This window comes from Pteronotus mesoamericanus, unplaced genomic scaffold (assembly GCF_021234165.1).
Source record: "Pteronotus mesoamericanus isolate MK-2021 breed Mesoamerican mustached bat unplaced genomic scaffold, CSHL_Meso_final scaffold_582, whole genome shotgun sequence".
In the NCBI taxonomy this organism is placed as follows: Eukaryota; Metazoa; Chordata; class Mammalia; order Chiroptera; family Mormoopidae; genus Pteronotus; species Pteronotus mesoamericanus.
The window spans coordinates 1,483,482-1,501,674 of NW_026555323.1; the positions used below are offsets into that span (position 1 = coordinate 1,483,482).

The window sequence follows — 18,193 nt, forward strand, 5'->3', positions numbered from 1 at the left end:
AGACAGCTATTTTGTTTAATTTGTATAAGCAAACACAGAAAATGAAAAATAGAAGAATATTTCTTAAATGAAGGAACAAGAAAAATCTGCCCACCCCCTCCGAAAAAACTAAGTAAAGGGAAATAAATAATTTGCCTAATGAAGAATTCAAAGAAATAGTCATAGGGATGCTCTCCAAACTTGAGAGTGGAATAGAGGAACTTAGGAAGAAGGTCAACAAAGAGAAAGTGTAAGAAAGAACAAAGCATACAATGCCCTGAAGAATACAATAAGTGAAATGAAAAACAAATAGGGAAGAATCAAGAGTAGACTAGCTAACACAGAAGGACTGATCAACCACCTATATAAAACCAATGGAAATTAACCAATCAGAACAGCGCAAAGAAAAAAAGAATTTTTAAAATGTGAGGATAATTTAAGGGACCTCTGGGATAACATCAAGCACTCAAATATTCATATTATGGGGGTCCCAGAAGAAGAAGGAGCAAAAAGAACAGAAACTTTATTTAAAGAAATAATGAAAAATTTCCTAACCTGGGAAAGGAAACAGAAGAACCACAGAGAGTTCCAAACAAGATGAACCCAAAGACACCAACACCAAAACGCATAGTAGTTAAAATGGCAAAAGGCAATGATGCATTCGTGAAGGAAGTGAGAAAAACGAGTTATACACAAAGGAAATCCTACAAGGCTATCAGCTGACTTTTCATCAGGAATTTTACAAGCCAGAAGGGAGTGGCAGGACATCTTTAAAGAGTTGAAAGAAAGAATCCTGCAATCTAGAAGGTACTTACCCATCAAAATTATCATTCAGAATTGAAGGAAAGAGAAGGAGTTTCCCAGGCAAGCAAAAATGAAAAGACTTAATGATCAGTAAACTAGCTTTACACGAAATATTAAAGGGTCTTCTTTAAGTAGAAAAGGAAAATCCTTGACCAGAAATAAGAAAAGAAAAGGAAAAATCATAAGTAAAGCTAAATATTTGATAAATACAGCAAACCAGACATTTTAAAGAGCTACTATGAAGGTTAAGAGAAAAAAAGTACCAAACTAGACTCACACTACAATAAGTAGGTACGAAGTATATAACACAAAATGATCTAAACTATGACATCAGTAATAGGATGCATAAAGGAAGAGTAAAAAAGTGTAGTCCTTATACAACATATTCTAACCTAAATGCCTATGAGCTTAAAATAGACTGCTATAAATAGAGAATGAGGGATACGAACCTCATGGTAACCACAAACAAAAACCTACAAAAGATATGCAAAGAACAAAGTGAAAGGAACCAAACAAAAAGCAAATCACAAGGGAAGAGGTGAGGACAAAAAGAAAGAAACAGAACAGTTATAAACACAACCTAAAAGCAATTAACAAAGTGGAAATGAACACATATTTATCAATAATTTAAATGTGAATGTATTAAAATGCTCCAATAAAAATACATTCAGTAGCCGAATGGATTAAAAAACATAAACCAAGCATATACTGCCTTCAAGAAACACTTCCAATCGAAAGATACACATAGACTGAAGGTGAAGAAATGGAAAAAGCTACTGCACACAAATAGAAATGAAAAAGAAAGCTGGGGTAGCAGTACTCATGTCAGACAAAATAGACTGTAAAACAAAAAATTTTTAAAAGACAAAGAAGAACATTACGTAATTATAAAGGGGTCAAGTCCAAGAAAAGGATATAACAGTTATAGATAATCTACTCACAACCATAGGAGCAACTAAATATATAAAACAATTATTAATGGACATAAAGGAGTAATACAATATTAATAGGGGATTTTAACACCCTACTCACATCAAAGATATATCACTGAGACTGATAATTAATAAGGAAATGGCATTAAATGCCACATTAGATGAGATCAACTTAATAGGTATTTATAAAATATTTCATCCTTAAACTGCAGAATACAATTTTTTTCAAGTGTACATGGAGCATTTTCTATGCGAGACCACATGTTAGGCTACAAAACAAACCACCATAAATTCAAGTTCTAAGAGGGAAGTTCATAGTTATGCAGGCATGCCTCAAATAACAAGAAAAATCCTGAGTAAACAATATAGTTGTAAACCTAAACAAACTAGAGAAAGAAGAACAAACAAACCCAAAGTAAGTAGAAGAATGGAAATAATAAAGATGAGAATGGAAACAAATGAAATACAAATTTTAAAAAACACAATAGAAAAGATCAATAAAACTAAGAACTGGTTTTTTGAAAAGATAAATAAAATGACAGATCTTTAGCCACACTCATCAAATAAAATTTTAGTACTAGACGGATTCACAGGCGAATTCTACCAATCATTCAAAGAAGAATTAACAGCCCTGGCCAGATAGTTCAGTTGGTGAGAGTATCATCCCAATGTGCCAATGTTGCAGGTTCGATCCCCGGTCAGGGCACATAGAAGAAGCAACCAGTGACTGGATTAATGGGTGGAACAACAACTCAATGTTTCTTTATCTCTCTCTATCAATAAATAAAAAAATAAAAAATAAATGAATAAAACGGAGTAATTACTATCTATTCTTAAACTATTTAAAAATTTTGAAGAGAAGAGAATGCTTCCAAACTTACTTTATGAAACCAGCATTACCCTGGTACCAAAACCAAATAAAGACATTACAAACAAAGAAAATTACAGGCCAATATTCTTGATGAACATAGACGCAAAAATCCTCAACAAAATATTAGCAAACTGGATTCAATACATTAAAAAGATTATACACCATGACCAAGTGGGATTCTTCCCAGGGATTTAAAGTTAGTTCAATATATGCAAATCAAGTAACATGATACACTTAATAAACGAAGGATAAGAACCATATGATCGTTTCAATAGATGCAGAAAAAGCACTTGACAAAACCCAACATCCTTTTATGATATACAAATATAGAACAATTATGTATAAACATATGAAATATATAAAATAATAAACAAAAATGTATTTTAAAAAGTGGGTCTAGAAGGAATGTATTTTAATATAATAATGGCCATATGTGACAAACCCACAGATAATATCATAGTCAATGACAAAAAGCTGAAAGCCTTTTCTCTAAGATCAGGAAAAGATAAGGACACTCATTATCACCGCTTCTATTCAATACAGTACTGGAGGTCCTAGCCACAGCAATCAAAAAAGAAAAAGAAATAAAAGACATCCAAACTGGAAAGGAAGAAGTAAAACTCTCACTATTTGCAGATGGCATGATACTATCTATAGGAAACCCTAAAGATGCCACCAAAAAACTATGAGAACTAATATACTACTTCAGTAGAGTTGCAAGGTACAGAATCTATATACAGAAATCTGTTGAGTTTCCATAAAACCATAATAAACGATCAGAAGAAGAAATTAAGAAAACAACCCCATTTACAATTGCATCAAAAAGTATAAAACACCTATAAATAAATTTAACCAAAGAGGTGAAAGATCTGCACTGTGAAAAGTATAAGACACTGAAGACAGAAATGGAACAAAATATAAATAAATGGAAGGCTCTACCTTGCTCATGTATTAGCAAGATTAATAGTCTTAAATGTCCTTACTTCCTAGAGTAATATACAGAACTAATTAGAACTAATCCTAAATTTATATGGAACCAAAAAAACCCCAAACAGCAATAGAAATCTTGAGAAAGAACAAAGTGGGAGGTATCACTCTCCCTGGTATCAAATTATAGTACAAAGTTACAAATAATGAAAACAGTATGGTAATCACATAAAAGCAGATACATAAATCAATGCAACAGAATAGAGAACCCAGAAATAAATCCTGATCTATGAGAAAGGAAGCACAGAGATACAGTGGGGTAAAAACAGTCTTTTCAACAAGTGGTGTTGGCAAAACTGGACAGACACATACAAAAATTAAAATTGGACCACTTTCTTACTCCAAACAACAATAAACTGAAAATGGATTAATGACATAAATGTTGGACCTGAAACCATAAAATTCCTAGAAGAAAAAATATGTAGTAAACTCTGACATTGCTCTTAGCAATATCTTTTTGAATATATGTCCTCAAGCAAGGGAAACGAAAGAAAAATAAATAAACCAATGGGACTATATCAAAATAAAACGTTTTTGCACGGTGAAGGAAACCTTCAACAGAACGAAAAGACAACCTATTAAATGGGAGAATATAATTGCAAATGATACATCTGATAAAAGGTTAATATGAAAAATTATTATAAAGGACTCATACATCAACTTAACACTAAAAACAAACAAACAAACAATCCAATTAAAAAATGGGCAGAGGACCCGAATAGACACTTCTCCACAGAGGACATATAGATGGCCAATAGACATATAAAAAGATGCTCAAAGTCACTAATCATTGGGGAAATGCAAATCAAAAGCTGTTGGTTGGAGCATCATCCCAATACACCAAGGTTGTGGGTTCAGTCCTTGGTCAGGGCACATACAAGAAGTAACCAATGAGTGTATCAATAAGTGGGACAACAAATCGATGTTTTTCTCTCTCTCAAAAATCAATCAATCAATCAATCAAAGAAAAAAGGATGAACAGACAAGTTATAAACTGAGAGAGTCTGCAACCTACATCTACAAAGGGATCATACCTAAAATATATGAAGAACTGTTAATATGCAACAAATAATAAACCAACCCAATTTTTAAGGGCAAACAATATGAAAGACCCTTCAATGACAAGGATACACTGGTGGCAAATAAGCATAGAAAAAAATGTTCACTAGCACTAATCATTGGGAAAATGTAAATAAGACCACAATGAGATATCAGCCGATCAGATATATATTTATTAGAGCATCTAAAATTAAACAATAATGACAATGCTATTGCTGGTTAAGATACGCTGCAACTGGATTTCCCATACACTGCTGGTGAGAATAGAAAAGCGAGCAGCCTCTTTGGAAAATAGTTTGAGAGTTTCCTGAACAACTAAATAGTCCGTCATCATACAATGTAGCAATCCTGCTCACCACTTTTGCCCCAGGGAATCAAATCAAATGTCCACACAAAAACCTGTATACAAATGCAGAAGCCATTTTCTTGGTAATAGTTGAAAACTAGAAACGCCCAAAATGTACCTCCGCTGGGGAAGGAAGATATACACTGTGCTAGATTCACACCCTGGAAGATTACTCAGCAGGAAGGAAGAACAAATGATGATACATACAACCACCTGAAGGGAAGAAAAGCCCATCTCAAATGTCACATCCTGAAGGACTGCCTATGTGTTACATCCTCACCAGGACAACAATACAGAAACAGGGAACACGTAAGTGGCTGAAAGAACTCAGGGGTTTTGAAAGGTAGTGACTCTAAAGGGAAGTGGAAGGGGACTTTAGGGCAATGTGGCAAGTGCTGCATGGTGACCGCGGGGGCCCTTCCGCAAATCTACGTGGGACACGGTGACACGGAACCAGACACACGCACTGGACCAACGTCAGCTTCCAGGTTTTGATACCATACTACAGTCGTGAATTGTGTGACTCGACTATCTTTGCCACTTCCGGTGAATTTATAATTATTGTGAAACAAAAACTTCAAAAATGCATTGTCACCGTATCCATTCTGTTGGTAGGACAAACATTGACACTCACTCCCAATGTCCGGCCTCAGCTTTTTGTCATATTCTCGTAGCAACTTGTTGAGAATAAGAGTCACGTCGGTGTCTTGAGATTTTGGAGCCAAGACCCACTTTTGGTTTGATGATGAATCTTCATACTCATCCTCCTCCACCTCCCTGGACCTGGAATTAGGGCACAAAGTGTAAGTTGCAGCAACAGTTCCAGAAAGTGTCTTAAACAAGGCCCGCCCAAGTCCCATTGAAATAGGTAGAAAGTCCTCAGAACCCAGATCCCAGCCTCTGGATTCTCTCTCAAATTAAAAAAATAAAATGAGCCCTGGCTGGGGTAGCTCAGTGGATTGAGTGCCGGCCTACAAACCAAAGGGTCACAGGTTCTATTCCCACTCAGGGCTCATGCCTAGATTGTGGGCCAGGTCCCCAGTAAGGGGCGCACAAAAGACAACCACACATTGATGTTTCTTTTGCCTTTCTCCCTCCCTTCCCCTCTCTCTAAAAATAAATAAATAAAATCTTTTAAAAAATAAAATAAAATGAGACACAAATGAGAAAGATTCCTTAGGAAGATGGATTCACAGCATCACGGTTTCATTAAATGTTATAAAAATGATCCCATGTTCCACAGAAAACTGTACTTGAATCCACCTTGAGAACCTCTGAAGGTCAAGGCCCAAACCTTCCAGATGTTTGTCAGATCGTGACTTTATCTGTCGCTTCCACTCCCTCTCACCCTGCCAAAAAGATCTCATTTTAGCTGAAGGTGAGAATAGCCTTTACGGATTGTACGCACTGAAAATAGTTATGCCCGACTCTGGGATCCTTGGTCCACGCTCAGGGACTTGAGGAGGCGGGGTGCAAGGAACAGAGATGTGGTTGGTGACCCCTCTGGTAAGTCACAGGCCTCTGACAACACCGACTGAAAATTAAAATCTTTCTCCCTGGCCGGGAAGCTAAGAGTGTCATCCTAATATGCCAAGGTTATGGGTTCGATCCCCGGTCAGAGCACATACAAGCATCAACCAATGACTGCATTGGTAAGTGCAACAACAAATTGATATCTCTCTCTGTTTCTCTCTCTCTCTCTCCCCCGCTTCCTCTTTCTTCTTTCTCTTTAAAAATCAATGAATAATTTTTAATTAAAATCTTTCTAATACACCTTCGTCATTTTGTACACAGGTCCAAACGAATGCTGGAGCGTCTCTGAGCTTGTTCGGTGCAGGGCAGAGTCTGACTGTCGCCTTTCCTGGGAGACCTGACTGGGCAACCTCGGTGACAGCTACTTTTTTTTTTCGTATTTCAGTTAAAGAGCCATTCTTTACTAATGTTATTAAATGTATAATCTCTATTTTGAAATAGGGAGCCTTGTCCGTTGAACTTTTACCTTATTATGGGTCTTATTATCAAAACTGTTTTCACTGACAGCACAGAGCCTTGGCAAGCCTGCTATTAAATATTTGAATTATAAAACTCATTTGTACTCCCTTGATTGCATGAGCACTGAATACTTGTGTTTGTTTTGTTTGCTTCCCATTTCCCTCTAGGTGTACTGATTATGCTAATGAGAGCATTCTGTTTTATAAAAGCTGGATTTCTCACTTGTAGTCTATATTAATATATTGCCATTTTGATTAATTCCTTGAAAACTTAATTTTGCGCAGCTCCCACAAGTAATTTCCCCAATTGTTGTTGCCGTTCTTCTCCTCCTCCTCCTCCCCCCACCTCTTCCTTGTTCTTCTTCTTGTTCTTCTTTTGTCTGACACTGGAAGGTGCAGTGTCTTGATAAAGTCCAGAACGGACCTTTGGGGGCTACCATGGGTTCCTTTCATTGTCACCTACGTATCAAGGGAACAACAGGTAGTTTTCTGAGTGATTGAGGCTGTCTCAACAAAACAGCCATTCAGACTTGAAAAGAGGGGAGTCTCCTGCTATAAAGAATCATTTTCAGGTGCACTGCCACCGACCAGAGAGAAAAAACCATCAATTTGTTGTTCCACTCACTGATGCTTTCATTGGCTGGTTCTTTATGTGCCCTGACCGAGGATCGAACCCGTAACCTTGGCGTATCTGGATGATGCTCCAACTCACTGAACTACTGAGGGCTGGGATGTAAGTTTCTTAAAGTTAATTTTGGGGATTTTCTGAGTTATTTCCAATGGACATGAAACGAATGAAGGAAATAAACTTTTTAAAGTTCATTACCTCTACTTTGTTTTCAGGATCATCAATGTGTATGTGTATATATCTTGTATATAATATTATAAACCATATATGATCAGATATGTGTCCTATATTGTATACATGAGCCTTTTTTATGAGTGTTAAGAAGGCTTAACATAGATTACAGCAGTGTCACCTCGACCCGGATGATATTCACACGTATGTGAGATTTCAGTAATGAGCTCCCACCATACATCTTGCGAGACTGAGGTCAAGTTTTTCCTAGGCTGACCTAAAACTGTAATTTTATTTCCTGAATACCCATGGTCTAGAAAGAGAAAATAAATCCTCGGTCAAAACCATAAGTCACCATAGATTTTTAATCGCACTGAACATTCACCCTCCATAGAAACGTATAAAATGTGGGCCACACATTCAGGAAGCACTGGGCTGCATTTCGTCATTTGTGAAACTGAACTTTTGCAAATAACACCATGGATTTTGAAATGTCACTGTAAAATCGTTTCTCTTATCAGGAATATAGTGTCCGGAATATTAATTTTATCATTGTAGAAAAAAAAGAAAGAAAAACAGTCGTCAAAACAGGTCCTGCAGGTTGGGACTGGCTGGCAATTTATTCCAGAGCAAACTTGCAGAGCAATGAACAGGGGCAGCTCCTGGCCACCCACACACAACGCTCGCAGGCCTAGGTCCGACTGGGTCACAGAGCTTTCCTCGCGGGCTCTTTCTTCCCTTCCCCTCCCCCCTCCCCCTTTCCCCCCCTTCCTCCCCTCCCCCCACACTCAACGATGGCTCCCCAGCACCAACGCCCCTGCCAACATCTTGTTCCACCTGCTGCTGTTGCCCCAAGGGATCTGAGGATACAGAGCAACCGACCTCCCTCACCAGCTTGTCAGTATTCTGTACCCACAGCCTTGGCTTCTGAGAAATCACTTGGAGCTACTTCAGTGACAGGTATTAAAATGAGTCTAATTCTCCCTCTAGTGGCGGCGAGGGCTTCCCTGAAATTGCATAAGCCGGTCCCCTCCGAGGCCAAGGCAGGTGAGAGCCAGGAAGGCAGAGCGGAAAAGAAGCCGCCTTGTGTCTCTCTCTTGGGTGGCAAAGGGGACCCATGGCTCTGAGGCTGGGCTGGGCGGGACAAGAGACAGACGCGCCCCAGGCCCCTCGGCGACGGAGGAGGACACTCCGCGCCTCCAACGCTGATCCCACGTCAGTTTGCTGCAGAACTTGAGAGAAGGAAACAGAAGCTTCCCAGTGCTGTTGCGGGACGCGCCAGCCCCTCGGGAAAACCCTCTCTTTGATGGAAACCAAATGTCCCCTCAGGGAACCTGCTGGAGGAGGAAGAAAACAAAAACGCTCTGTTTCTCCAAATTCTAAGTGGGTGATCTATAATCTTTATGAGCTTTCTGTTATCAGGATTGTTGGCTCTGAGACAATTAGCTTTTTCTGAAAAACAAACCTGCGATGCACCGCTCAACCTGGGGTGCTATTTCCATGGTTTGCACCTTCTCTTCAAAGAGAAGGAGAAGGAGGAAGTCCGAAGTGTTTTTAGACGCTACCAGGAGCCTCTAAGCCTTGGGAAACAGCTAAGCACCCTCCTGATATCACGGAGGCCCCAGCGTGGCTTAGTGCGTTTCCATGTTCAATAAGCTCACCCATGGGTGTCAGAATCAGGCGCGTTTCCCTCCAGGGAGCCATCCACACAGGGCACAACTGTCCTCGCAACCCTTCCCAGGCCTCGTCCACACCAGAGACAATGCATCCTGGGTGCCAGTGAGCCCCCTCTGAGCACTAATGGCAGCTTCCAAAGGTGACACTGGACAACAGCGTCTTTCACACGTCTGGAAGACCCATTCAGAAAACAAAGACACTTCCAAACGCCAGGCGGAGAGCAAACAATCCGTTTACAATTTAGATTTTTTTCCCAATGCTATGCAACCTAGATGGTGAAGGCCAGGGGACCCGAGAGAGACCTGCAATCATGACAGCTGCCTTGATGGAGACGAGTGTCGCTTGTGTGTCTTTGAGAATGCCTAGGAACCGCACTGCTCCAAGTTCAACGCACGTCTTCCTACTAAACACATAAAGCATAGCAAGCCGTTTTCTTTTTAATTGTATTTTTTCCATCATCACCTCCTCTTTCAGCTCCACCACCCTGCAGTCACGCACCACAGTGTTGTCTGTGTCTATGTGTTCTTTCTCTTTCTTTTTTTCTTTTTTGCTCAATCTCTCCGCTCCCCAACCCGTCCCCCCGGCCCCCGCCCCGAGCCTGCTCTCTCTATGAGTCGGTTTCTATCCGACAGCAGTTTGCCTTCATTAAGTCTCCACAGATCCGAACAGCTGCCTAACTCCCGCGTGCAGGTCACTTTATCCAGACGGCAACAAGAGCGAGGTCACGGAGACAGGACCTCAGATCTAGATAACACGGCTTCGGACTGCTGCGTTACGCCTGGCGTGGTCTGCTGGGCTCCGTGTGTCTTAAGTAGAAGCACATCCAGGCAGAATCCACCGCCGAAGGTGCACATGCATTTCCCTCCCGCTCTCTCCTTAAACAGGAAGAAACTTCCATTGAAAGGCTCACAGGGTGTCCTGCCTGGTGGAGAAAGCTGCTCGTGAGTCACCCGTCTGTCCCTGGCACGCTGTCTGTCTTTCACAGTCTCAACTTTTAGGGGAGCAGCGTGCTTAGAGGGCCCGGGCTTTCTTCCGCAGGGACAAACACCCCCGTTGAAGGTGGGGAGTGAGAACTGGGAGCCTCTTCCCATGGGGAAAGCACGTTCATGGGCATCCCTGGCTCCTCACTACTCCGCACATGTCAAGGAAAACGCAAGACCTCTGTCATTGCTGGCTGACACCTGCTGGGCTCAGGATCCACAGGGACACTCTGTAGCTCCCAGATGCAGGCAATGAAGAAGTGCCAACCAAGGGTGCTTTGCGGGTGGGGGTCCCTGAGGTTTGGGGGTTTAGGGTTAGGGAAAGCGTAGGGAACTGCTCTGATTTGCAAAGCACAGAGCAGTCTGCAGTCTTCGGACCAGCGATCTAGCCTGGGAGACAGAGTTAATGACACCAAACCTAGACTGAATCTCCAGTCATATTTACAGCTACAGGGTTTAACCCTTTTCCTCCCACGGCCCCTCCATCGTTGCGAGCCATGTTCATCCTTTCCCGGAACGTCTCTAGGCTCCGGGGTTAGGGTAGCGTCCTGGGAGGAGGGTTAAAGGGATGTATGACAGTGAAATGATTTCTTAGCTTCCCAGGCACAAGACTCATTTTTCAATTCCAACGCGCCGCCTTTATGGGGGTAGCTGTGTCTACATTCCCGTGCGTGAAGAGTGGCTTCCCCAGAGGGGTGCATGCGTGTGTCTGCCGGACCTGGGGACGCCAGTCCTTCCTGAGCAGCAGAGCTGGCAGCCACCCACCTGGCGCCAACCCTCTACCTGCCTCCAGCCTGATCTAACCTGGGCAACTAGGGAACCATGACTCCTGGGTCCTGGAAAATCCAGAGTAACGGCAACGACCCAGAATGCCGGTCATTGTGTGACAGACCCCGGAGCACTTAAGGTGGGGGTAGGGGGAGTAGGTAAGGAAAGAGACGCCGCTGGCCCCCTAGGATTTTGGTTTCCAAGACCCTTAAAACCACCAGATCATAAAAGCTTCAGGAGCGGAGCCCATGAATCTCAGAGTCGCATTCCCGGCTGCTGAGAAGGCTGCAGCCAGCCGCCCAGCCCGGAGAGGCAGATAGCCCTGTCCTGGGAGATGGGACAGGTGAGGCGCTGGCCGGCTCCCCCCGCTTCCCGGCCCGGCGCCGCCGGGCTATGCCGCAGCCCAGCCGACGGCGGGCGCGCCGGGGACTCCTCGCCAGGAGAGCGCCCCCCGCCGCCCTCCAGCCTGGCTCGAAGCCCGCCTGGATGCAGAGCCCGCGCGCCACTTACCGCGCGTGCAAGCCGGAGAACAGGCAGAGGAGGAGCAGCAGCTTCGGGGCCATGGTGCCGTGGAGCTCGGGGCGCGAGGTCCGAGGCCTCGGGCCGGGCGCCGCTTCCTCCGGAACGCGGGCCTCGCCCTCGCCGCCTCCGATGCCGCGGACTGCGGCGCGACACCCGCACCGAGCCGCTGGGGCGGGACAGGTGTGGGCTCGGGCGGCCAGCCGCGCCCCCGACGGCCGGCGGGTCTGCGCGCGGCTCCGCGGGGCGCACTCGGGACACCCGACCGCCGCGGCGCGCCGCCCCCCTCCGCCCGCGCTTCTCTCCGGGTTCGCGCCGCCGGGTGGAGGGATCGGGTGGGCGCGAGCGTTCCTTGGCCCCGCAGCCCGCGGCCGGGCGCGGCGCAGCCCACCCCGCCACCAGCTGCCAGCCAGTGCCCGCGCGGTGGGCTGTGCGCGCGGTGGGCTGTGCGCGCGGTGGGTTCTGCGCGCCGTGTCCGCCGCCGCGCGCTCTGAGGTGGGGGCAGCGAGGCGGCTGTTCTGTGGCGGCGCCTCCGAGGCGGTCCCGGCGGGGAGGAGTTTCCCCAATTACACGCTTGACAACGCGCTAGGCGAAGACAGGGAGGTTGGAGTGGACTCGGGCTTTGAGACCGGGAAGTGGGCGGGCTCCGCGCGGGCGGGGAGGCTTGGGGATCCCACGGGGAGCCTGAGGACGGGTCTCAGGGATGGGCGCCTCGTGGGCAAGAGGGAGCCCCCAGTTTCAACAGGAGGCTATGGCTCTCGGGCGGCGCTCCCTGACCTCCTGCTGTTTCCCCGCCCCCCAAACTCAGTGCGCCTCCCTCTAGGTAAGCCATGGCCCGAGAGTGGCACGACTTGCTGAAAACAGCTTTTCCGCGCCCACGTCGCGCTGGGTAGCAGGACCTCCTCCTCTGCTTGGAAAGCGGCTTGGTGGCGAGTATTTGGAGAAAAGCACCCGCGATGTGTACTTTTCTCACGGAAGAGAAAAAAAAAAAAGCTTAACGCACCCCCATAAACAGTGGTGATGAAAACAACGTGGGAAATCCAAAAGGAAGAGACGTTCTATTTGATGGAGCCAGGAGGCGCCCTTTACTTAATGTATTGAAATGCTCCAAAGACTGAACATTCCATTTATGTTTTCATTTGTAATAATCGTCCAGGATGCTTCCCTTTCGTCCTGGGAATATGATGATATTGGCATAGCTTAGAATAATTCCACTAAGAAGTTTGCTTTTATGTTGCAAAAAAAAATTAGTTCTTATAAAGTGTTTTATAATTAGAACTATTATATGTAGAATTATGAAAGGTGTGCTAACTTTTTCTTTAATGTGGTTAAATAGTTTTGTTCATAAAATACCTAGAAGAGTGAGTTGAATGTTGTTTGGTTCCGTTTCCCTCTGCTTTATTCTGGGTTCATCAACTTGAACGTAATCATGCAGTGGAGCGGGTTGAAGCTGTTGATGGTGACAATTTTTTTTTTTAAGATTTTATTTCTTTATTTTTAGACAGAGGGGAAGGGAAGGAAAAAGGGGGAGGAAAACATGAATGTGTGGTTGCCTCCCGCACGCCTCCTACTGGGAACCTGGCCTGCAACCCAGGCCTGCGCCCTGACTGGGAATCGAACCGGCGACCCTTGGGTTCACAGGCCAGGGCTCAGTCCACTGAGCCACACCAGCCGGGGCAATTTTTTTTTTTTTTAAACAATGGACCTGTCACCTCCTCAGCATTGCCATCTTCTGGTCTCTGTGTGGCCCTAGACTCAGTTCAGCTCACTCCATCCCAAGGCTCCTTGTGGTGTCCTCCTCTGTCCCCCCGCCGCCCGCCCCTACTCAGGCTTTGTCTTCTGAGGAGACTAGAACATCCCTGCATCCTGCCACAGGCGACGCCTTTACCATTTCTTCCAGATTCAGTGGAATGAGTCTATCACACTCTGTCCTAATCTCTAGCTTTCTCCATCACACAATCGAGCACTTTAAAAATCAGTTCGATAATTGCTTATCACTTGTTAATTGCTTGTAGAAACATATCAGGTCTCCACATAGATTTTAAGGGAGAGAAAAACGAAAGCAAAAAGAAACTATTCTTTTGTGCCTCACTCTTTGACAAAGTAATAGGAACGCAGGTAAAAATAACCATCAGATATTGATCACTTAATAAATGGGGGCCCAGGGCTGATGTGAAGGCCCCACATTGGATTAACTCATTTGAACTCTGATAACATTACCCCCATTTTAAAATTGGAGAAAAGGCACAGGGTCATTAAATCATTCTGCTGCGATCACAGAGCTACACGTTTGAGCACTGGGGGGTTAAAACCAGGCAGTTGGTTCTAACATCTCCATCTAAATGACTAGCTATCTTGCCTCTCAGGTGAGTGGGAGCTCAGTAACACTTGTCATTTGCTTCTTCAAACAAAGTTTTAGACTCCTTGCTGTATTCTTTATTATTTGTGCATGAGTACAAATGCTTCTATATTGTTTATAAGTAAAACAGACCCACACTTAAATGTTTTTTGTAAGTTATCTGTTTAATGAGAAGTGCTCTGTGAAACACTTCATAGTTCAACTAGTGAAGAAGGAAAAAAAAACACTATATCCTTTATACATCTCTGTGTTGTTTATTCTTTTCTTTCCTCATATGGGTTCGATGTGTGATTATTATGAATGAATGCAATGTGAGGTCATTCATCTGGCATTTGGCATGCTTGGCTCCATCTGTTGGACTCAGTGGGTCAGCTTGGTTAACTTGAACATTTTAGCTTGAAAAGCTCTCCTTCCCATGTTGTGATCTGGAACAAGGTTTCCTCCTTCCTTCCTTCCTCTCTCTCTCTCTTTCCCCCTTCCTTCCTTCCTTTCCTCCCTCTTCCTTCCTTCCTTTCCTCCCTCTGCCTGCCTTCCTTTCCCTTCCTTCCTTTCCTTTTCTTTCCTTTTCTTTCTTTCTTTCTTTCTTTCTTTCTTTCTTTCTTTCTTTCTTTCTTTCTTTCTTTCTTTCTTTCTTTCTTTCTTTCTTTCTTTTCTTTCTTTCTTCTTCCTAACTATATTAGTTTAATTGAAGGAAAAAATCCAACACAAGCTTTCTGGGCCTAAGTCTCAAAGCAAAATGCAAGGTCAAGAATCTAGAATCTTCAAAGACCAAGCTTTTAGGCTTTGATTTTCCTCCTTCCCCAGCTTGACCTGTGGGAAAGCCGGGCGCGGGAGGGAGTGTGGGAGGGAGGGAGGGAGGAGGGAAGGGATGCTCCATGGAGCATGCGCAGTGCTCGCGGGCGCGCTCGCTCGCTCTCTCTCTCTCTCTCTCTCCCCCCCCCCTCATTGCCCTGGCCTCTCTCCATCTTCAGCACCAGAGAAGCTGACAGCTCCACTTGGGCGCACGAGATTTGCAAGCCATTCAGTCCCCAAGTTCGCAGGAAAAGAAGGGCAATAAAAAGTACCATAAACGGCAGGGTTGGGGATTGCTTCCCTGATCCGAAGCCCACGCACCTGCGGGCGCCCAGCGCCCTGCAGCGACGCCGGCTGTCGGTCTGGGTGCAGGTCCGAGAAACCCCGGGCGCGGGAAGGGGCTGAGCTGCGTCTCGGGCACAGGCGGAGAGAAAACGCGGTGGGGCCCGGGGCCGCGACCGGCTGCCGCGACGGGGGACCCTCTAGCGGCTTCTCGAAGAAATACCCGAGGCTTCCTTTCCTGGTCGCGCTTCACCTCCTACAGGCGCGAAGGAGCAGAGCGGGCTCGGTTGGACACAGCCGACCGCTGCCTCCTTGAATTTACTCCATTCTCTCTCGCCTCTGGGTTCTGCTGGCATCAAAATCCTCCAGCTCTCAAAATTGTACTTCTAAAGGAGTGATGTTTTATCCTTTAGAAAAACCCTTTCGCTCTTCAACTTAAAATATATCAAGGGAAAATACACACAGCAAAATGCACTCCTCTTAGAAGTATGGCTCAATGACTTAAAAAAAAAAAAATCCACGTATACACCGTGTGCACGGGGGTAGCATCGTACGCCATTCAGATGAATGGGAGGACGTTTTCCAAGGGCCCCCTGCGCGTCTCTGGGCCGCCTCGCGCCCAGCTAACGACAACAGCCTGGTTTTGCCGGCTCCAGAATCTCGCATGGAGTCACGTAGCTCTTTCTACTTAACATCTGGTTTATTTCACCCAATATGTTATTGCTTTATGTAGCAGTTATTCATTTTTATGGCTGCACGTGGCATTTCATTGCGTAATTCAATACGCCACATATTATTTAGCTGGCATAAATATGTTTCTGCACGTCTCTTTGTGGACATATGTGTTCACTTCTCTTGGTTCTCGGGCTAGAAGTGGGAGTTTTGGATCACAGAGAAGGCGTAGGGTTAGTGATAATACATAGCACTAAAGAGATTTTCAAAGTAGCTGCGTGAGTTTCCCGCCCATTGGCTGGGAGCACGCCGCCCATGGCATAAATGGAAAGCAGACTCGTCCTTTTTAATTACAGACACTCCGATGTTCCGTACAGGTTGTAGTCACTGAACTCCTTTCAAATTCTTTCCAGCCATTGGAGCATCTTCTTTTACGAGGTCTTTCAGGTCCTTTGCCCATGTTAAAACTAGTCTGTTTTCCGCCAATACAAAAGAACCTATGCACCCCAATGTTCATAGCAGCACAATTTACAATAGCCAAGTGTTGGAAGCAACCTAAATGCCCATCAATAGATGATTGGATCAAAAAATTATGGTACATATACACAATGGAATACTATGCAGCAGAAAGAAAAAATGAACTATTACACTTCGCGACAGCATGGATGGAACTGGAGAGCATTATGCTAAGCGAAATAAGCCAGGGGGTGAAAGACAAATACCGTATGATCTCACCGATAAAGGGGAACCTAACCAACAATACAAAGATGCAAGGAAAATAAGACCAGCAACACTGAAAGGAAAAGAAATCAACAGAGACAAGAGGGAAGGAGGGAGGGGGGGCGGGGAAAAGGAAGGGAAGGGGAAAGTCAAGGAACATATAGCAAGGACTCATGGACAAAACCAAAGGGGAAGAGCTGAGGGAGGGAGGGAGGGAGGGGGCAAGGGAAAGTGGTGGGGGGTAGGCAGAGACAAATGTATTTGAAAAAATAAATTTTTAAAAAAAGAAAAAAGAAAACTAGTCTGTTTTCTTTTTTTGTTTGTAGAAGGTCAGGATGGGTTTTTAATGTGGTCCTTCCATATGCAGGTGAGGACTCCTCTCAGCCAGTGGTTTTCTGAACAATGTTTTATTGTATTGTTTTATTTTATTTATTTTTAGACAGAGGGAAACATCAATGTGTGGTTGCCTCTTGCACGCCCCCTGCTAGGGACCTGGCCTGCAACCCAGGCCTGTGCCCTGACTGGGATTCGAACCCACAACCCTTTGGTTTGCAGGCCGGTGCTCAATCCACTGATTCACACAAGCCAGGGCTCCAAACAGTATTTTATAAACACTATGCTTTGTATCCCGTTTAACAAATCATTGCTTATCCATAGACCATAATGATAATCTATGTTTTCATCTAAAAGCTTAAGAAGAAAGCTCCTTCTAAGTCCAGGTTTCCTTTCTAATTAAATTTAGCGTATGATTTCATTTATGAACCCATGTTTATTTATCTGCCTACAGATAACTAATGGGCCTGGCATGATTTATTTCAAACACCATCTTTTTACCATTGAATTTGCATAAATCAGGTGGTGATGTATGAATGCATCTTTTTCTGGGCTCTGTTCTCTTGATCTATCACTATTTGCACCAAATGCCAGACTTTTTTAAAAAAATTATTACAGCTTCAAAATTATTGTTAATGGCTATTATTTCTAGTACCCTGAATTTATTTTTTCGGCTGTTCTAAGCTATTTGCATTTCCATGTAAGACAGCTTATAAATTTCCCCCCAAACTTTTTAACCTATTTACACTGAAATACAAGCATAAAAAGAAACTTATTTCCATACAATGTAACGTATAGTCCCTAGTGTAATTTTGTTAATTGTTCCAATAACACCTTCAATAGCGTCTTCCCCCATACGGTCCAAGGTCCCATTCGGGGTCACAGAATTCATTCCTTGTGTGTCTTTAGTATATTATGAACCTAGAGCTGTTGCTTGGCCTTTCATGGTCTTTTACAACATTGCTGGTTTCAGGAGAAGCACGTGACTTTTCAGAGTGCACCTCAGTTGGGGCCTGTCTGCTATTTTCTCATCACTGTATTCTGGGTGTGTCATCTGGGCAGAAATCCAGCATAAGTAATATTGCTTTTTTCAGGACCTGGCCTCTGAGACACAGTGACAATCTGCCCTCGTGTGAGTCATGCTGATTTGGTTAAGTTGGTGACTTCCAGGTTTCTCCACTCTAAGGTTACTTTAAAAAAAAAAAATTGCTAACTGCCCTGGTGGGTGTTGCTCAGTTGTTTGGAGTGTCCTCTCATAACCAAAAGGTTGCGGTTCGATTCCTGGGGAGGGCCCATGCCTAGGTTGTGGGTTCGGTCCCCGGT

At 44.3% G+C, this 18,193-nt stretch overlaps 1 protein-coding gene across 1 annotated transcript in view; it reads right to left on the minus strand.

Moving 5' to 3' along the window:
* GABRG3 (gamma-aminobutyric acid type A receptor subunit gamma3) overlaps window positions 1–11,756 on the minus strand; it is a 362,833-nt gene extending 351,077 nt beyond the window's left edge. The window contains exons 1-2 of the mRNA XM_054561953.1: window positions 11,704–11,756; window positions 5,613–5,761 (exon numbers count right to left, since the gene is read on the minus strand). Coding sequence (XP_054417928.1) covers window positions 5,613–5,761; window positions 11,704–11,756 — 202 coding nt within the window. The remainder of the gene's footprint in view (window positions 1–5,612; window positions 5,762–11,703) is intronic.
* Window positions 11,757–18,193: the final 6,437 nt, after the last annotated feature.